General features: G+C 49.3%; 1 protein-coding gene across 1 annotated transcript in view; it reads right to left on the bottom strand.

Moving 5' to 3' along the window:
- Window positions 1–2,873: 2,873 nt before the first annotated feature.
- LOC132087217 (serine/threonine-protein kinase PAK 3-like) overlaps window positions 2,874–21,270 on the bottom strand; it is a 30,579-nt gene continuing 12,182 nt past the window's right edge. The window contains exons 2-14 of the mRNA XM_059493229.1: window positions 19,008–19,133; window positions 17,244–17,369; window positions 15,660–15,742; window positions 15,212–15,261; window positions 11,431–11,538; window positions 9,564–9,627; window positions 8,822–8,870; window positions 7,942–8,054; window positions 7,170–7,287; window positions 6,388–6,487; window positions 5,791–5,987; window positions 4,316–4,453; window positions 2,874–2,957 (exon numbers count right to left, since the gene is read on the bottom strand). Of these exons, the coding sequence (XP_059349212.1) occupies window positions 2,874–2,957; window positions 4,316–4,453; window positions 5,791–5,987; window positions 6,388–6,487; window positions 7,170–7,287; window positions 7,942–8,054; window positions 8,822–8,870; window positions 9,564–9,627; window positions 11,431–11,538; window positions 15,212–15,261; window positions 15,660–15,742; window positions 17,244–17,369; window positions 19,008–19,133 (1,356 nt within the window). The remainder of the gene's footprint in view (window positions 2,958–4,315; window positions 4,454–5,790; window positions 5,988–6,387; window positions 6,488–7,169; window positions 7,288–7,941; window positions 8,055–8,821; window positions 8,871–9,563; window positions 9,628–11,430; window positions 11,539–15,211; window positions 15,262–15,659; window positions 15,743–17,243; window positions 17,370–19,007; window positions 19,134–21,270) is intronic.

Here is a 21,270-nt window from a genome sequence, read left to right as displayed (position 1 = left end):
TAAAGCAGCCAGGACTCAGTTTCTTCATGCAGGGAAAGCCAATTCTTTAGTCAAATAACTCATTTTTATACTGTTTTCACAGACCTCGTGTTCAACTCCAACTGGCTGGTAGTTTCCTTGCCACACAATTTATTGCTTAGAAGGTGTATTAGTGTGTACATGCTAAGACTCACACTTTCTAAGACTCACTCTTACTCAGGTGATTACATTTTTTTTCGGACAGGTTTCTTGTTTATTACAGATGCAAACAGTTTTGTCAGCACAATAGCTTGTTGTGCTAACTGCACTCATGACTATTCCCATGGGAAGTTAGCTGGCTGCATGTAGAAGATGCAACAGGACAGTTGGGAATTTACCATAGTGTGGTAAATAGGTATGATTCATGCTGATAAAAATTGAAACAAGAATCAATATTGATACAGTAATTAATATTTAGAAATATTAAAACAGTAAAAAGTTGTAATGCCAAAGAAAAAGGGAGAGGCGGGGCTCTACCTTCCCCCCCCTCCCCGCAGATGTTCAGGAACAGGAGGAAAGCAAGAGATAATGGTTGCTAAAAACTAACAAAGAAGGGACACTCTGGTTGTGTCCCAGGAAAATGCTAATTATAAGGGTTTTGGCTTACATTGTATTGGCTTGGTGGGCATGTGTAACGCAAAGCTGAATTAAAGGACAAAGAGGAAGACTACAAAATCTTCCTCAGATGACCCCCAAAGACTTGTGCGACCACCAAACCGAGTGGTGGCACATGCGTGGTAAAGATGATAATGAGGACGGAGGTAGAAGTGTGCTGAATCGAAAATGGGAGGAGATGGCATTGACAGATGGCATATAAGGAAGAATCTTCACTTGGCAAGCTCGTACGTGATTTGGCAAGGGTCCCAGAGCCCTGCACTCCACACTCCGTGGTTATCTTTTGCTTATGTGCTATTATTGGAACCAAATTCTCCCTTATTTTAATCAAATATAATATAACCAATTTTTAATTTTTTTTATTTTAAATAATAAATTAAAATTGCTACTACTTTTAATATTGTTTGGGGTTTTTTTATGATGGGATAACTGAGCAAACATAGCAATAGGAAGGCCTGATTTTATAAGGCCTTTCTTTTCTAATAACCCTACCTGTGTGCAGCACATTATGACTTTCTTTCAGAAATTAATGAAGAAAACACAAATTGCCTACTGAAACCCTTCTGCCCCCTGCCAAATCAGTTCACTCCTCAAGCACAAGCCTCAGGCAAATCCCTGATGTGCCTCTCTCCCAGGAGCTCAGAGCTGCATTGCACAGCCCTTGCTGTGCGCCAGAGAGCACAAAGCAGGCTGGCCTGGTGGGCCTGCATATTTCTGCCAAACACTCTGCATGTCACACCTTTGCTCTGGCTCAGTGCAGAACTGCAGGGTTGCAGGCGCTTCCTCCCAGAGCTGCGTGAGGCGCTGGCTCCTGCAGATGGGCCCTGCCAAGCTGTCCCTGCCTCATGCTGGTCTCGCTTCCCCTGGCACAAGTGCCGGGCCTGAAGGAGGCTGCCCTGTGCTCCAGCCTGCCGAGCAGCCCGGCTCCCTGCCCTGGTGCCCAGAGTGCTGCACACACTGCTGGCCTTTGCCAGGAGTTGCAGGGCAGCCAGCAGAAGAGGAGGAATCCTCCGCCAGCCCAGCGGCCCCTGGCTGCCCTTGGCCTTTCTCTGCTCCTGGGCACACTGCAGATGGCCAATGCCTCCAGGCTGGGCTGTGCCCAGCACGGCTGCGCTTCCCCTTGGCAGCAGCCAGCTGCCACCTGGGCTCTGAGGGCAGAGGATTCGCCTGCTCCCAGGAAGAGGCACCCAGGGCCCGGCTGCTGCCTCTTGCAGCTCCAAGGGCCTCTTTCCACCCTGTCTCGGCCGCGGCTCAGCTGGCGCTCCAGCCCGGGCAAGGCCGGGCCCGCTCTCACCTCACAGGTGCTGACAGCTCTGCACCACAGGAGACCTTCCCGAGCACCCTCTCTGATCTTTCTGCTTTCTCACTTGATCAAGGCTTTCCTCCAGCCAAAGAGATTATTGCATTTAGGGATCCAAGTCCAAGTGGCAGGAGCTCCAATGCTCTCCAGTCACAGCTGAAGGCCTGCATCTGCATAAGATGTTTGGGCTGCCCCATTCTTCCTTTGCTTTTGCCTGCAAATGCCATTGTCCTTTCTGCCTCAAATAGAAGTACCAAAGATGGCCAAAAACTGACCAGTGGGCCATATTCCAAAGGCAGTCTGGTCTGGAGAGGATGACTGAAGAAGATCCTTCCCCACTTTGACACCATACCAAAGACACCGTTTCACTTTCCTCCTTTAAGAAACAACAGACAATTCAGATGGAATTCTGGAGTTCATTCGCAGAGTGAGAAGGAAGGGGATCTTCAAGGTGAGTTGTGGTTTCAGAAACTTTATTGATTTTCAATCCTATTCTGCAGTCCTATTAGACAATCCTACTCTAACCCTAACCCTTACCTTAACCCTAATCCTTATCCTTATCCTTATCCTTATCCTTATCCTTATCCTTATCCTTATCCTTATCCTTATCCTTATCTATATGTTTATCCATATGTTTATCCTTATGTTTATCCTTATGCCTATGCTTATCCTTATGCCTATGCTTATCCTTATCCTTATCCTTATCCATATGTTTATCCTTATGTTTATCCTTATGCCTATGCTTATCCTTATCCTTATGCTTATCCTTATGCTTATCCTTATCCTTATCCTTATCCTTATCCTTATCCTTATCCTTATCCTTATCCTTATCCTTATCCTTATTCTTATCCTAATCCTTAATCTAATCCTAATCCTAGTCCTAACCTACAATCCTACTCTAAACCTGTTAAGGAATAAATAAATGGTCCTGATGTGATTGTCACATTTTTGTCTCCTTCCTCTTCACTGCAACAATCAGTGGCACCAGGCTGGACGCAGGCTCAGCATATCTTACAAATGGATGCTGCCCAAAGGGAAAAAAACCAAATCAACAAAATACAATGAACCATGACTTTCCAAGCTCAGTGCTTCACAGGATTGCTCCTGCCCCTAGAAGGATGCAGGAAGAGGAACAATGGGACCGTCTACACCTCCATCTTTATGTGCAGGATTTTGCCATCACAGGCAAACCTGGCCCAGAATCTCACTCACCCATTTATACAGGTGTCTTCATCTTGCTGAGATTTTAGCCCTGCCAGTGCTCTAGAAATGGTGCTTTCTGTCCTTGGAGTTTCTTCTTTTCAGGAAACTCCAAAGCCTCTCATTGGTCCCTCTCTTTGTAAGACAGGCACTGTGCTGATTTCCGCAGGGAGACAGAGCAGTGTCTACCTTTCCATGCCCTGCTCCTTGTGTGCTGGTCGGCACCTTCCTTCCCAGCAGGGCCAGCCCAGGGGCACTGGGCCCTGCAGTTCCCACTCTGCCACACAACCTGGCAGCAACCCTGGCACAGTTCCCGTCTGCTTGAGGGTGCCAGGCAGCAGATGGGGCTGGGACAAGTCCCTCCTGGCTGTCTCTGTTTGTGGCAGAAATCTCTAAGGGTGGGCTGGGGGGCACAAACCAGGGCCCCTCAGAGGCTCAGAGTGAACCCCCACAGCCCCTCCTGCCCACAGCCAAATCTCTGACTGCTCAGCTGGGACTGGCTTCCTTGGGTTCCTGCACCTCCATTTCATGTCTCTGTACCCTGCATTGCTCTACTTCAATTCTTTTGACATTAGGTAAAACTGAACACAGCACCAAATTAAAAAACTAAGAGCGTGACAGAAACAGAAAACAGAGCACCTCTCCTCTCAGGAAATGTAGAGAGAGGTGGAGTTATTCAGCTTTGTGAAGAACAGGCCCCAGGGAGACTTTATTGCCACTTTCCAAGACTTCAGAGTGGCTTTGAAGAACGTGGGGGACATCTTTTTTAACTAGGCCAATTACAATAGGATGTGGGTGAATATTTTTAAACAAAATGGGGATCAAGTCAGAGTAGGTCTAAGGAAGAACTTGTTTACTCGGAGCATGGTGCCACCCTGGCACAGGTTGCCCCAAGAGCTTGTAGGTGCCCCGTCCCTGCAACCATTTCAAGTCAGGTGGGAAAGGGCTCTGAGCTACCTGCTCTCTTTCAAGATGTCCCTGCTCATTGCAGGACACTTGCACCAGAAGACCTTTAGAGGGCCCTGCCAGCCCAGCCCAGTCTAGGATTCCTCACCATTTTCATTTGAAGAGCCCCAAGAGTGGAAGTGAGGAAGAAGAGGGCTCATCTGATGTCTTGGACTTGAGTGGAGGAGGAGCCCATCCCTCAGAGCCTGTTTCACCTGCAGCCCCTTCACATTTTACCTGCAGGAGCTCCTTGGCAGACCAGCGCTGCTCCTCATCTCTCTGCAGGCAGCAGCTCAGGAAGTCACGCAGCAAAGCTGAGAGGAGCTTGGGATGCTGCAGTTTTGGGGTCCCTACTTTGGCTATCAGGCGTCGAGCCTGGAGAAAAAAACCCATGAGGCTCCACCTGCTGCTTTCACATCTCTAAGGCTCTCCCAGATCCCTTTGTTTAGCCTCTGTTCCTCAGTGGCAGTTACTGCCCTGACAGAGACCCAGAGATGACTTTCCTTTCCCAACCAAAAATCCAAACCCTGATGCGGCCACAGCTTTTCCACCATCCCACAGATCTTGCCTTGGCAGCTGATTTCATTGACTGACCTAGTTAGTGGGAACTACATCAGCAAAAGCATGTTTACTTCTCTGAGGATTCATACCAGTTTTAGAGGCTTTATGGAAGAGGGACTGTGCTATACTAACTAATTTCAAGGGTTAGTTCATGAAAGGCATCTCTGCACTGCTTGTTGGTCCTTTAAGCACACGTGCCTTAGAACAAAACTCATCAAGCTTTTTGTGCTGTTCTTGAAAACAATGGGAATTGGAAGAAAAGAAAGAAAATCCATCAGGTAATCCCCAGGTAAGGAAATAAAGATTTACAAACTCATCTTCAACACAGCCACATTAAGATGCCTGCTGCGGTGTATTGGGATGGAAATGCTTGCTTGGGCACACAGGTGCCACCTGCAGCTCTGTCTCTCAGCAGTCTGAAAATTGCAGCTTCCCATTTTGCAGCAAAAGACAAAATTGTCATGGTCAGAAGAAGGAGAGGTGCCATCCCTATGGTCACCCTCTGCTCATTTGGCTACTCAAGTCAATGCATTAGTGGTAGGCCCATCTCAGAAAGTGCCAGGAAACAAACGGGAGGTTTTGGCAGGCTCTCCACATCACCAGGCTCTGGCTTGGTGACACAGAGAACGTGCCTTGGGCTGTGAAAAAACATGGTCACTAAATGCAGTACAGCAGCACTGCACAAGAAGCAGAAGAGACTCAGTGGCCTTTACACACTCATGCCCAGGTTGCAGGCATGTTTCCCAGTGAGAAGAAACTGCACACTGGGTTAGGTTCCCCTCTAAAGACTACAGTTTTAGAAACTTTGTTGGGTTTGGGTTTCCTTCCTTCATTTATGGAAAGATAACAGAAGTTCTAAGATGCTTGTTTCCTTTTTCTGGGGCCATCTCCACAGACAAAAGAACTGGAACCACTTATAAGCCAAAGGAAAGTGTTTCCTGAGAATGGAGTTTGTTTGCATGTGGTAAGGCTTGAGTTCGACCACTGATGTATCCAAATCTACAGCAGATGCTGATGTGTTGCAGGGACATTTTTAGAGGGGACCTTGGTGGAAGTAGTTCCAGCAGATGGCAATGGGATTTTGTCCAATGGCAGGCAGGGAATGGGACAGGTGAGAAAGACAGTGGGATCGGTGAGTATTTGCTGCTTACCGAGGCATGACTTTGGTCCCAGTAAGGAGGTTCTTTTTCTAACATTTCAATCCCCACAATTCCAAAAGACCATATGTCCACTTTGGGGCCATATGGTTGACCTGTCGCCACTTCAGGCGCCATCCACCAAGGAGTCCCGGCTACCAAGCACGGTCTGCTCTGCTCAGAGTTGAGCTGAGTAGAGAGGCCAAAATCAGCTGAGGAGAAAGAAAAATACTGGTTTTATTTTAATTCTGTGCAATTGGGAAAGCAAGCAAAAGAATTCCCCAGTAGAGGTTTGAAAATGTGCTGTTGAATCTCCTGACAATGGCAACTTAAAAAATCCCCTGATTTTTTACACTGCCTCCAGCAGTGGCTTTTGTTCTTTGGAAACTTTAGACTTGTAGCTCCCTCCCTCTTCCTGGACACACACAGGATAACACTACTCTTGACTTCTTGTTCCTTGTCCTATCTCTGTGCACGTGGCAACTGCGCCCTCAGCTCACAGTGGGTGTCCCTGCGCTGCCACCAGCACCATTTTTGGGGAGCTGGCTGTCACTCCAAGCAGCCCCACACCCACATCCCTGGAACGCTGCACCTGACCAAGAATCTACTGACTCAGCTTGACAGAGCCATCGGTTCTGAGAAGGATGTTGTCACTCTTCACATCTCGATGGATCACATTGTTTGAATGAAGAAAATCCAGTCCTTGCAGGCACTGAGAGAGGAAAGAGAAAGAGGAGGGCAAAAATGAGTGATGTGATTTCATCACACGAGAAAGAAACAAAGAATCTAAAAGATTCCCGCTCCAGGGGAATGGGGAGTAATGGCAGAACACAGTGCCATTGAGAGGAAGAGCTTGCTGCTCCAACACTTGCCGAGCAGGACCTTTCTGAGGAAAGGCATGTCAGCTTTGGAAAGAGCAACAGCACCTGCTCTTTTAGACTTTCCCCTGCAAACCAGCCAGGATGACTCCTGCTGCAGTGGATGTGCTCAGAAGCAAAGAGCATTTTGGCTGCACTTCTATCCTTCTTAGCTAAGGACTGAGAGAATCGAGTCTAACTTTTTTCTTTGCTGTTTGTTTCAAATCCTGCCACCAGCACCTTTGCTTTAACAGGCAAGGAATGCAGTGAGGACAGAAAAAAGTTTAGCGAGGCAAGATGGGGAACAGCAAATACAAGAGGCGGAGCGAGAGTACAACAGTAGGAGATAAGAGTACTGGCACTGAGTACAGTGAGTGCAGGGCCACTGGCAGGCCTTTCACTTGAGATGCTTTTACTTGCCCATAGCATACCAGCCACACAGAAACAAAGCTTGGCACATGAAATCACTCCTGTTCTGAGCCCCTGTTCCCAGACAATCCTGCCCAAGGCCTCAGAAGCACAGATGGGATTGCTGACCTCCCGACTGATGGCTGCAATGTGGTCTTCAGACAGGAAGGTCTTGCGGATGACATCACTCAGGGTGCCTCCATCCATGTACTCCATTACCAGCCAGAGTTCCTCACCCAGAAGGTAGCTGAAAGAAGGAAACAAGGCCGGGGAGATAAACATGCATGACTACCTTGATGTTTTGCTTCCGAGTTTCTTGTTTCCAGGTGCCTTTGTGACTAGGACAGAATCAAAGGAATAGACAATCTGCAGTCTGTGCAGTCTGGAGGAGAAAGGCACAGCAGTGAAAAAGGAGATGTCTTAGAGATGTCTTAGATGGCCAGCAGGTGAAAAATGCAGTTTAGTAACAGCCCAGGTAAAAACCTGTCAGGCATGGTGGTTCTGGAAATAAGCACCAAGTCTTCCTGGCATGCCCAGCAATGACAAAGAGGGGCAACGATCTAAGAGAAATCCACTTTAGGATGGTTCATCAGCATTTAAGAAACTTTAAAAAATCAATCCCGAAAAAATGTGGAGGCAATGTACTCTGAGGGTGTTGACTTAGTAAGATACAGCTGACCCAGGTTTCAGTAATTTTGGAATAATTTTCAAACGACAAGTGGCAGGGAAAACTCATGCAGACAAGATGCACTCTCCTCACATCCATTGGAGATGAGTAAAGAAATATGAATAAATAAAAATTAACAGGTCTACTTTCTGCCACTGACCAAAGTGGATTTTTAACCTCTCATGTTTGCTGTATGTAAATGCCCCTTGATGGGATAAGACCATGACCTCTCACCTGTCTAAATAATTCACAACACTGGGACTCCTACACTTCTTCATGATCATGATTTCATTAACAGTTAGTTCCTTCGTTCTCAGTCCTTGAAGATGTATTTTCTTTATGGCCACCTAAAATGACATTAAAAATCAGTAACTCGAGAAGTTGGTGGCACGAGACGACAACGCACATGGAGCAAGTGATTTTGCAATGACACAGCTGAGCTGTGCCAAACTGCCTTGTGATTAGGCACTGCAGTAATTAGGAACTGACATTCCAACAGCCCATTTCTCTGCTCCCTTGGGGGACAGTTACAGGACATGTGGGGCCACTGACGTTTTGCCTTGTCCACTTGGTAACAGTGGTGTCTCAGCTATCACCCACAAACCTCTGACCACACTCTCTGCTGCTTTGTTTGGGATTCAGAAGAAGTAATCCATGCCTTAATACTCTGTGCATACATCTTGGGCTATGGGCATGGCTTAGGGCTTTTAGGGACACCTTGCAGATCTCTCCCTACGTGCAGTTCCCAAGTGAAGCACTGCAGGTGGCTAAGGAACTACCAGTAGCTTTCAGATGGATTTGCTGGCAGCCAGAAATAAGAATTCAGGACTCTGAAGCTGTAGCCCCAAAGAGCAGTGAGGTGCTCTAAGGCACCACCTTTGTTTTAGCAATGGAGAGTGAGTGAGCACGTCCTTCTCTGAAAAGAGCCGCTGCCTCCGTGCCTTCCTTCTGGCAGCTGAGGAGGACAAAGTCCCAAATGTATTGTGCAGGCTGGCACCAGTCTGTGCTTCTTGAGCCTTTTCAGCACAGCTCTGCCCAGGGCTCCAGCCACAGCTCACACCAGAGGGGAAAGCCCTCATGTGCAGCAGAGTCTGTGGGGCTTGTTGACATTTACCTCTCCTCCTGTGGCATTGTTGAGTGCTCTGACCACTTGTTCAAAACCCCTAGAAACAAAACAGAAGCAGAGAAAGGAGAAGCTGTTCAGCTCCTAGAGTGAAAGCCAGCCCACACAGGAGATGTCTGCTGGAAGTGTCAAAAACCTGCGGGAGGCAGGAGGGCTCTGCCGGAAGGCAGATGATGCATTTTCCTCTCCTCCAGTGCATGGGCACTGGGCCTGTTTCTGAAGCACTGGGGTTCAACTTCTAAAGTGAGTTTAGTCATTCCTCTTGGGTTTCACTTTCTAAACTGTGTGGTTCCTATCCTGACCACAGAGTATTTCCTTCTGCAAAGCAGGGGAAAGAAATGTTCTTGGGAACTGTTATCTCACACAGCTTTGATAGAGGCTAGGTTGCTCTTTCAGGCAAGCAAGTTTCTTCTTTTCTCATTAATGGGGCAGTATGATTTGGAGACATACAAAAATGCTAAGGAAATTAACACAGAGCTGTCCCACACTTGAGACACAAGGAGATCTTCCACGTCCTGTTCCTTGATGCAGGCAAGACCTTGGCAGCACGGAGATGTCACTGACAATGCCTTCTGAGCACACTCACAAATTCTGAGCAGCACTGAGAGATGGGGTCATCTTATCCCCAGTGTGTGAACATGTTTGCAGCTGGCCTGACTTCACACTGGATAGACATTCCACCAGAAAAACACCTGGGCCATGGCTGTGCAGGAGTAACTGTGGTTGGACTCACCTGCTGCCAATGTGTTCCATTTCGGTGTATATCCTAAAGGGATTTTCCTGGTTCACCATTCTCTCTGAGGGAAACAAAATGCGGGATGGTGACTTTAAAGCAGAGATCCCAGCTTCCAGGAGATACAAAAGGCATCCCCACTGTCTGGGGCTCTGAACCCTTTGTGGTCAGCTGGGTAACAACAACCACAACCACAACAGCAACAGGACAGGCAGCCCTGCAGTGCAGATGGCTGGCACAGAGACTGATTTTGTACAGTCCTTTGAAGAGTTCTCTTGACAGGAAACAAAGCATGGGGAGATGTATTCCCAGGAGAGAAGGATATCTTCCCCACCCTTTCAGCAGTTGGCCAAAGGAATTTATTTCCATTTGTAAACCAGAGCAGCTCATGCTATAACTGATCCCAAAGGGGCTTTCAGCATCAGGAGCCTGACCTGTTTATGAGCAGGCTGAGCTCAAAGATGCCCCTCTCCCAGCTAAGGAAGGCTGCAGCCTCTGCAGTCCCTCCAGCCCTCAGGGGCAGGGCAGCTAGCACATCAAGGCTGGCAAAGCCCAAGCATGAGCACTGGCAAGCAGTGGGAAGAAGCCACAGCAAGCCTGAGCCTCTTACAAGCTGTTGCCCCCATTGAGGACACGACAGGATGGGCTTTGAGATCAGCCACACCGAGGGTGTGTGTGGGCAAAAAGTGCCCTTTTTGTCCCAACAGGTGATAGCAGACACAGAATCCACTGGGCTCTGGTCTCAGCCCCACCAGGTCTTATCTGAGAGCACAGCACTGGCAGCTGTTACAGGCAAGAAGCAGATTCATTGGGTTGTGCTGCAGAATCACAAAGGACTTGATGTGTTTTCCTGGAGACTGATCTGAGCAGGGCTTGGGCCAATGGGTAGGATTCTAACAGTCATGGGAAAGAGTGGGAATTGGGTATGGAAAAGTGCCATGGATCTGAGGAATATACCATGGCTGGGCTGGAGGCTCTCTCCTGAGAAATGCCTGTAGTACAGTTTTATCTGATCATGCCACTTGGATGCGTCTCTTGGACTCATCTTGATAAGCATAAAACTAGAAGATTAAATAAAGGTTGCTACAAAAGTATCGCTTTTTTCTTTGGGGGCACATGGAAAACATCTCTTGCTCTCTATTTGTCCTGTAACCTGTTGTCCTTCCAAAATAGTTCTTATTGACAAAAAGATAGCATTCTTGTCAAAATAAACTGCAGATGTAGTAGTGGTAACAGTAGCAGTCATAAAAATGCCATCAGTAAGACATGGGGCAGAAGGGTGCTTTCAGGATGGAGAAAAACCAACTCCACTAAAAAAGCCCCACAAACCATAAACCGAAAAAACCCAAAACACAAAAAAAACCCGCCACAGAAAAAAAAAAAAAAGGCCTCCACAAAAAATAAACAACACAAAAACATGGCCCCACTCCCAAAAAAAAAGTCCCCAACCAAAAAGACAAAACTCCAAAACCAGTCCATTTCTGTGAAGTTTTTTGCTCTGATTACTGGTTCGAAGTCAGGAGTCTAAGGAGAATTTAGGAAAGTAAAAATTCTGTTCAGTTTGGCACTAGCACACGAGACTTGTCTAGATCATTTGCAAGGTCACAGCCTTCTGTTGATCCCAGAACATCCCCTGCTTCAACCTTTAGCAGAGAGAGAAGCTCAGGCAAACCCAAGCCAGTCCAAGGTGCCCTCAGAGGCAGCAGGAACACCCAGAGCTCTCTCTCGCTGCCTCGGAGCACAGCACTTCCTCTGGGGAGTCCTAAATGGCCCTGTGACACCAAACTCAGGAGGAGCATTTGGTACGGCTCTGCTGACACCTGCCCACAACACACTGTCCCTCAGACAAGAAACACCCCAGACGTACCCAGCATCTCCAGGTGCTTCTTCTCAGTCTCCTCTTTCAGGGAGATGAAGTAACTGCCCGAGCTTGAGCTCCGAGCTTCGACAGAAAGGCTTCCTTGGGATGATGCTGCTGCGGCAGCAGGATCAGAGCCCATGATGTGCTGGACCTGGAGCACTTCTGGTGGGCACTGTTCCTGTGCCTCACTCCAAACTTGGGGCCCTTCATTGCCAGACATTGGCTGGAATTCTTTGCAGGCTGCCCGGTGAGATGTCAACACTCGCACCTCAAGTCAAACAGAACAAAGCAGTCAGACACTACAGCTTGTCCCTGTCAGCCAGGAGTCGTTGACTGTGAGGAAAGGCAAAGAAGAGATTGACAAGGGATACAGACAGCTTGTTTCAGTCCTCCATCTGGGTCACCACGTTCCACTGTACAAACACTTGAAGGAATAAGGACAGCAGGAATAGGCCAGAAGAACAGAGCAGCAGTGGAGATTGAGCACACCAGGAAATGTCCTTCAGAGTGACTGTGATACACACTAGAGCAGGATCGCACTCAGAGGCATGGCCCCACTCCCTGCTGCTCTGAGTGGAAAGGCAAGAAGGGCAGAAACCACCAGTTTGGTGACTGCAGTGACTGCATCCCACTTTCACTCATTCTAGAGCCTGAGGGAGGCGATTAAGTTTCTCTCTGACAATTTTCATTTCTTCCTCCAGCCTCTTCTCCCTTGCCCTGTTGCTAGCCTCAGAGTCCTGCAGCTCTGCCTGCACATGTCCTTTGATAGACTGTAAAGGAGAAGGGAAAGGACACTTCATGAGTGGAGTGGCTGCCACTCTTTCACTCACCTGGTTTTGTTGATGGCTCCTGTGCTGATGGAGATTCTCCTCTTGAATTCTTCCCATGTCTTCCCTGTTCTTTCTCTTCACATCCATGATGGCACTCTGAGCTTCGGGCAGCTCTGCTTGTGGCTCTGCCTTGATCTTCTGTGCACACAAATGCAGAGCAAGTGACTGGGAGCTGCCATCAAGCTCAGCTTTTTCCTCTTGCAGCCTCAAAATCACATTTATTCAGCCACTTCTTTCTGCTTCCCTCCCCACATCTGCTTCCATTGCAAACCTCCTGTCCCAGGGCTGATCTCTGCAAATTCCAAGGCCCTGTGCTTTCAGTGCCTGTGGGACTTCCTGGCCTCCCCAGTCCCAAGAGCTCTGGTTTATGCCCCTCTTCCTGCCCTTCCCTCTGTCTCCTGGCCAGTCAGGCTCACCTGGCCATTCTCCTGTGGCTCTTCCACCTGCTGCCTGATCTGCTCTTCCTGCTCTCGGGCTGGGAACAGCTCTCCCTGAGTCTGGCATGGCATCTCTGATGAAGCACTCTGCTCCTGCTCTTTCTCTAGAAGCACCTGCACAGAAAGCAAGAGAAGATGGGTTTCAACTTCCCACATGACCTTTGTGGGTCAAGACTCAAAGACTGCTGGGCTCACACGTTCCAAAAGCACTGTGCTGCTGCTCTGCTGGGTCATTCTCTGCCCGAGAGGAGGCACAGATTCCAAAGTGACCCTGGCCTTATAATCAGGGGCCATCTGGGATTGAAGCTTAAACAGCCTCTCAGGCAGCTGACAGGGAAGGTGTGGCATTTCTCAAGGGTCTGGTGAGGGCCTCCCTCTGCTTCTGCCATGTCCTGTTTGTCTTTCAGTAGTGACTGACACCCCACCATGTCCCACAGCTCCATCCTGGCTCTGCAGGTGGCATCCTGGGTGAGCTCAGCCCTTGTGAGAGACACTCCTGGAGTTCATGTTCTCTTCAGGCCTGCACCAGCATTTCTGCCTTTCTGACATCCACTCTCTTGCTAGAAAACCTGGTCATTCAGGAGATGAGGATGCATGCAAAGATCTCTGATGGAGGTCACAGAGCCTCTATGGCCACCTCAGTACATGGAGGAAGACCAAAGTCCCTCTTCTGTCAACTGAGAATTCTGACCAGCAGAAAAAGACACTCTCCTAAGGTCCCATGAACGAATGCACTTACACAGCCCTGAGGAAGCCAGTGAAGGAAACCATGTGTCATGTAATGCATGGCATGTATGACCAGAGTCACCAAACACCACCTAAACATGGAATTGTTGCACCTCTCTAGGACAGGCAGAAATTGAAAGAATTAACAGGAGACATCAGGACACAAAAAGCCTAAGGAGGAAAACAATTCTGAATGGAAAAACCATCATATCTGGAGGGGGAAACATCTCTGCCTGCTCAGAATTGGTCGAGGGAACATGTCTCTAATCCTCTCCAGAAGGGATGCTTTTGGTGATCTTTGCATCCCCAACTGCCTTGGGCCAGAGCCAGGAAGATTCAGTTATGTAAATGTTACATAGATAGATAGGTAGGAAGATAGACAGATAGATCTCACTACTATAATCTCCAGTTACTGCCCTCTCTGTTGCTGCACACATCAAACCTGGTAGCCAGTGTGCCGATCAGCAGCAATCCTGAAATTGTTCTCCTGTTCCTCACAAAAGCACATTCTTGGGGAATGTGGAGATTGTAGGTCCTTATGGAAAGGAGTCAGACCCAGAGCATTGCAGTAGGAACTGCACTCTTTGTGCATCTGTGCTCGGGCAAGTTCTCTTGGACTCAACCACACTGACAGTGCTAAAGTGGCTGGAATAGAAATGCAGCCCAGCCCCTTCCAGTTTCTGTGATCTCTGAGGAGCAGATGGAATGCAAGGACATTGACCTCGGGCTAAATTTGCAAACACGTCACACAGTGATTCTCAGGGCTGTTGAAAAACAGAGACAGTGTTAAACCCAAAGTGATCTTTAAGGCCATGCATGAAGGCTTGGAAACACAAATGCTCCATCTGCATCAAGGTAAAAAAAGGGTGCGAAATGCCTTCCAGAGCTTGATAAGGGCAGAAAAGATGGTGCAGCAGCATCCTTGCTTGCTGGAAAAAGAGAAAATGAACAGGGCTTTTCCTCCTAGGAAACCCACAAACCACAAGATGGAAGTGTCAACCACTCCAGTATCTTAAGCCCTTGGATGCAGTGATGGCAAGTTTGGCACTGAAACAGCCCTTGTGCTGAGCACTGTCATGCAGGGATTGATGGAAGTCTGCCTGGAGGTGCCTCAAGAGCCTCCCATTGTCCAGGCTGAAGCTCCCTCAGCACCTCCTCACGGGCCTTGTGCTCCACCCCCTTGCCCAGCTCCCCTGTCCTTCTGTGCACACGCTGCAGCCCCTCCATGACTCTCTGCTTCCCACGGGCCCACAGTGCACACAGCACTCCAGCTGTGGCCGCGGCGCTGCCCAGCACAGGGCCACGCTCACTGCCCTGCTCCTGCTGCCCCACTGCTGCTGACACAGGCCACCATGCCCTTGGCCTTCTTGGCCACCTGGCCACACGCTGACTCATCTGCAGCTACTCAAGGCCGGCAGCAAGCCTGCGTCCTTTAGGCCCATGCAGCTCCGCAGCCACAAAGGTGCCCATTTCACCTCAGATACAGCAGGAACAACTGCAGGTTGGCCTTCCTGTTCTGAGCAACACAAGACAGCAGTCAAAGACTTGCAGCATCACCCCCACTCTTGGCTCCAATGCACTTGCCAAAGCTTCATTCTTCACCACTAAACAGATCAGCCGAAAGTTTCCCCATCTGGTGTTTGAACCTTCCCAAAAGCCAAAACACAGCTGGGCCAACAGTGTCTCTACAAGTGAAGAATGACTCAAGAAAACTGCAGAACACTCCCACAAGCCAAAGACACCTTTCCAAAAAGGGAAAAGAAGCAAACAAAGCCTTTTGACCTCCAGCACTACCATGTGTGCCCTTGGCCATGACATCGCAGAAGCCCAGAGATGGAGCTTCCCTGAACCAAGCAGACAGAAGCACAGCTGAAGCCCCCAACTCTGCACTGCCCCAACAGGACAGGTCAAAGGCCAATTTCTCGCTGTCACTCCCTGCAGGAAATGGCTACGTCCTGCAGGACTCCGGTACTCAGCATTCTCGGCCAGACACAGCAAGTGCTGGCTGCTCAGAAACTTGCATCTCTGCCTTGCACTAAAGACAGCGCCCCCCACAACGGGCACTTACTCTCTTGAAATGATGAGCAGGCCGTGGTCTGACCATGGCTGGACAAAGGCAGTGGTCGTCTTTCTCATTATCCTTCTCTCTGGCTTCTTCTTCAATAGCAGAGAGAGCCAGGGGGAAGACGGCTCTTGCTTTCCTCACCTGTGGCAAGAGAGAATCATAAGGACACGACGTTACCTGATGCCTATAACCTTGTTTCTCCTCATACCCACCGCCACCTCTTCTAAGGAGAAATCATCAACTTTGTTAGCAATGGCATTCTAAGTCACTCCAACCAGATTAAAATGGGCACATTCAAAAAAACAGCACATGGCTATGACTTCGATATTCCTCCCTGGCTATTTGCAGGAAAATTTATCTCTACAAAAGGCAGCTTTTGGTTCTTGAAAGCTCTGAAATGGAAAAGTAGGAAAGAGCCAGCAAGGTCTTTGCAACTGCTTAGCAGATATGGAAAAGTAAAAAGGGCTCAGAATCCCTTCCAGTGCCTATAAGGACAGGAAAGTTTTTGCGGAAGCATCCCTACTTGCTGGAAAAAGAGAAAATGTATAGGGCTTCTCCTCCTAGGAAACTCACAAACCACAAGATGGAAGTGGCACCCACTCCAGAGTCTAAAGCCCTTGGATGCAGTGATGGCATGTTTGGCACTGAAACGGCCCTTGCGCTGAGCAGGGTCATGCAGGGATTGATGGAAGTCTGCCTGGAGGTGCCTCAAGAGCCTCCCATTGTCCAGGCTGAAGCTCCCTCAGCACCTCCTCACTGGCCTTGTGCTCCACCCCCTTGCCCAGCTCCCCTGTCCTTCTGTGCACACGCTGCAGCCCCTCAATGACTCTCTGCTTCCCAGGGGCCCACAGTGCACACAGCACTCCAGCTGTGGCCGCGGCGCTGCCCAGCACAGGGCCACGCTCACTGCCCTGCTCCTGCTGCCCCACTGCTGCTGACACAGGCCACCATGCCCTTGGCCTTCTTGGCCACCTGGCCACACGCTGCCTCATCTTCAGCTACTCAAGGCCACCAGCCCTGCGTCCTTTTGGGCAACGCAGCTCCCCAGACACAATGGTGCCCATTTCACTTCAGATACAGCAGGCACCATTGCAAGATGGTCTACCTCTTCCGAGAAACACAAGACAGCAGGCAAGGACTTGCAGCTTAACCCGCACTCATGGCTCCAAGGCACTTGCTAAAGCTGCGGACTACACCAAAATATGCCCCAACAGAAACTGGCCGCTTCTGCTTTTGGCCTGACAAGGCGGCGTCGCAACTCCGCACTTTGTTCCTTTTCCACATGGGACAAGAATGGCCCCCCACAGCTGCATGGACAACACAATCCTCCCTTTGCAGCTTATCAAAAGCCAAAAGACAGTGTGCCCAAATTAGACTCTACCAGTGAAGAACTGCTCAAGGAAAGTGCAGACCACTTTCACAAGCCAAACACACCTTGCCATAAAGGGAAAACAAACAAACCAAGCCCTGGCACCTCCAGCACCTCCTCCTTTGCTCTTGGCCATAGCACTGCAGAAGCCAAGACATAGAGCTTCCCTGAGCCAAGCAGCCACATGCTCTCCCAGAGGCACCAGCCCTTTGCGGCCTCAACATGACAGGTCAAAGGCCAAGTTGTGCGGTGGCTGCCTGGAGGAAATCCCTAGCTCCTGGCAGGACTCCAGCACCCAGCATCCTCAGCCTGCAACAGCAAAGTGCTGGCTGCTCCAAAACTTGCAGCTCTGCCTTGCACTAAAGACAGCACCACACACAACTGGCACTTACAGGTCTGGAATAGGGCGGTGAGAACAACGTTGGAGGGTTGTTGTCATCCACCTCATTTTGCTCCTCTTTGGCTTCTTCTCCAGGAGCAGCGGGAGCCAGGGGAGAGACGGCTCTTGCTTCTGTCATCTGTGGCAAGAGAGAAGCATGAGGGACAGCCCGGTACCTATCATGTAGAACCTCATTTCTTTTAACAGCTACCACCACATCTTCTAAGGAAAAAGTCGTAACATTTCATAGCGACAGAGGGGTTCTAAGTCACAGCCACCAAATTAAAAAGAGACAATTCAACAGCACTCTAGATGGATATGAAGTTGATTCTCCTGCCTGGCTGCTATCAGCAAGCAAGGTTATCTCAGAAAAACAGAGCTTTTAGTTCTTGAAAGCACTGAAATGGTAAACAAGGAAAGCAACAGCAATGCCTTTGCTACTGCTGCTGCAGATGTGGAAACCTAAAACTGGATCAGAATCCCATCCAGGGCAGGAAAAAGCAGAAAACGCTGTGCAGAAGCATCTTGGCTTGCTGGATAAACAGGAAAATGAACAGCCTATCTCGTGCTTGCAAACCTAGGAGCCAACAAACCACAAGATGGAAGTGTCACCCACTCCAGTGTCTAAAGCCCTTGGATGCAGTGATGGCATGTTTGGCACTGAAACAGCCCTTGTGCTGAGCACTGTCATGCAGGGATTGATGGAAGTCTGCCTGGAGGTGCCTCAAGAGCCTCCCATTGTCCAGGCTGAAGCTCCCTCAGCACCTCCTCACTGGCCTTGTGCTCCACCCCCTTGCCCAGCTCCCCTGTCCTTCTGTGCACACGCTGCAGCCCCTCCATGACTCTCTGCTTCCCAGGGGCCCACAGTGCACACAGCACTCCAGCTGTGGCCGCGGCGCTGCCCAGCACAGGGCCACGCTCACTGCCCTGCTCCTGCTGCCCCACTGCTGCTGACACAGGCCACCATGCCCTTGGCCTTCTTGGCCACCTGGCCACACGCTGCCTCATCTTCAGCTACTCAAGACCACCAGCCCTGCGTCCTTTTGGGCCACGCAGCTCCCCAGACACAATGGTGCCCATTTCACTTCAGATACAGCAGGCACCATTGCAAGATGGTCTACCTCTTCCGAGAAACACAAGACAGCAGGCAAGGACTTGCAGCTTAACCCGCACTCATGGCTCCAAGGCACTTGCTAAAGCTGCGGACTACACCAAAATATGCCCCAACAGAAACTGGCCGCTTCTGCTTTTGGCCTGACAAGGAGGCGTCGCAAATCCGCACTTTGTTCCTTTTCCACATGGGACAAGAATGGCCCCCCACAGCTGCATGGACAACACAATCCTCCCTTTGCAGCTTATCAAAAGCCAAAAGACAGTGTGCCCAAATTAGACTCTACCAGTGAAGAACTGCTCAAGGAAAGTGCAGACCACTTTCACAAGCCAAACACACCTTGCCAAAAAGGGAAAACAAACAAACCAAGCCCTGGCACCTCCAGCACCTCCTCCTTTGCTCTTGGCCATAGCACTGCAGAAGCCAAGACATAGAGCTTCCCTGAGCCAAGCAGCCACATGCTCTCCCAGAGGCACCAGCCCTTTGCGGCCTCAACATGACAGGTCAAAGGCCAAGTTGTGCGGTGGCTGCCTGGTGGAAATCCCTAGCTCCTGGCAGGACTCCAGCACCCAGCATCCTCAGCCTGCAACAGCAAAGTGCTGGCTGCTCCAAAACTTGCAGCTCTGCCTTGCACTAAAGACAGCACCACACACAACTGGCACTTACAGGTCTGGAATAGGGCGGTGAGAACAACGTTGGAGGGTTGTTGTCATCCACCTCATTTTGCTCCTCTTTGGCTTCTTCTCCAGGAGCAGCGGGAGCCAGGGGAGAGACGGCTCTTGCTTCTGTCATCTGTGGCAAGAGAGAAGCATGAGGGACAGCCCGGTACCTATCATGTAGAACCTCATTTCTTTTAACAGCTACCACCACATCTTCTAAGGAAAAAGTGTAACATTTCATAGCGACAGAGGGGTTCTAAGTCACAGCCACCAAATTAAAAAGAGACAATTCAACAGCACTCTAGATGGATATGAAGTTGATTCTCCTGCCTGGCTGCTATCAGCAAGCAAGGTTATCTCAGAAAAACAGAGCTTTTAGTTCTTGAAAGCACTGAAATGGTAAACAAGGAAAGCAACAGCAATGCCTTTGCTACTGCTGCTGCAGATGTGGAAACCTAAAACTGGATCAGAATCCCATCCAGGGCAGGAAAAATCAGAAAACGCTGTGCAGAAGCATCTTGGCTTGCTGGATGAACAGGAAAATGAACAGCCTATCTCGTGCTTGCAAACCAAGGAGCCAACAAACCACAAGATGGAAGTGTCACCCACTCCAGTGTCTAAAGCCCTTGGATGCAGTGATGGCATGTTTGGCACTGAAACAGCCCTTGTGCTGAGCACTGTCATGCAGGGATTGATAGAAGTCTGCCTGGAGGTGCCTCAAGAGCCTCCCATTGTCCAGGCTGAAGCTCCCTCAGCACCTCCTCACGGGCCTTGTGCTCCACCCCCTTGCCTAGCTCCCCTGTCCCTCTGTGCACACGCTGCAGCCCCTCAATGACTCTCTGTTTTCCAGGGGCCCACAGTGCACACAGCACTCCAGCTGTGGCCGCGGCACTGCCCAGCACAGGGCCACGCTCACTGCCCTGCTCCTGCTGCCCCACTGCTGCTGACACAGGCCACCATGCCCTTGGCCTTCTTGGCCACCTGGCCACACGCTGCCTCATCTTCAGCTACTCAAGACCACCAGCCCTGCGTCCTTTTGGGCCACGCAGCTCCCCAGACACAATGGTGCCCATTTCACTTCAGATACAGCAGGCACCATTGCAAGATGTCCTTCCTTTTCTACAACAACATCTTCTATGTAGATATCATAAAGTTTGATAAGAATAGAATTGTAAGGCACTCTGACTAATTCAAAATGGTCTAATTCAACTGTACAGGGATTTGCTCTTAAGTAAATATTCCACCCTATCTGCCGTCAGCAAGCAAGGTTCTCTCTGCAAAATTGGATTTGTAGTTCTTCCAAGCTCTGAGATGGAAATTTTAAAATATCCACTCATGCCTTTGTTATTTTTATTGTAGGCATTAATATGTATTTTCTTTCAGCCTTCCTAGCTGGCCCTCTACACTCTACTGCTACTGGCCAAGCTCACATCTTCCTCTACAATTCTTAAACACCAGGAACATGAAATGCTCCTTTCTCACTCACCTTCGGATCTTCAGCACTGCTGAATACACGCTTCAGGTGTCCTGTATTTGGAAGGGAAAATGAACCAGATGCTCTCATAAAACTGCCTGGGCTGCTGAATCCCACAGAGCAAGTCAACCCAAACAGAGATGATTTCCCGTTTCACAACATCCCTCCAGGAGACACATTTCATTCACACAGCCAGCAAGAGATCAGGACAATCTTCTTGCTTGTGCCTACACTGCAGCCAGTTTAGCCAGTAAATGAATATAACTTTGATCTAGAAAATGCAAATTGATCTTTAACACTCAATGCTCCTGTTCTACCAAACACATAAGACAGCTTCTGAAATCCTCTCTTTCAGGTACTCCTTCTTTTTTCAATCAGTGTCATGCACTAATTCTGATTAACTTTCAGGAAACAGTGTCCCAGAAAAGGTTCCCCAAAATCCCCCTGAGCTATGTCAGTTCTATTGTGGAAGAGCACAGCAGCACCTCTGAGGTTCAGGAGCAGACACTCACTGCTTTAGAGTTTGCACTTGCTTTCCAAGGGAACAACTATTTTAGCACTCAGTAAAAGGTCAAGTTAGTCAAATCCTTTCATGACAAAATTTAAAAAGAAAGAAGCTTTCTCTGAATTCTGGGAACAACTGCAGAGATTTTAAAAGGCATTCCAAGAAGGTCTGCCAGTCTACATTTTCCAAGGTGTCTTGCTTGTCCCAGCAAACTGAGGAAATGACAGACTCTGCTGCCACAGACTCTCCTGTGGAGGGAATGGAAGCCCTGCAGGTTCCCTTGCAAATGCT

This window comes from Ammospiza nelsoni, unplaced genomic scaffold (assembly GCF_027579445.1).
Source record: "Ammospiza nelsoni isolate bAmmNel1 unplaced genomic scaffold, bAmmNel1.pri scaffold_55, whole genome shotgun sequence".
Taxonomy (NCBI): domain Eukaryota; kingdom Metazoa; phylum Chordata; class Aves; order Passeriformes; family Passerellidae; genus Ammospiza; species Ammospiza nelsoni.
This window is presented reverse-complemented; position numbering and strand designations above follow the sequence as displayed.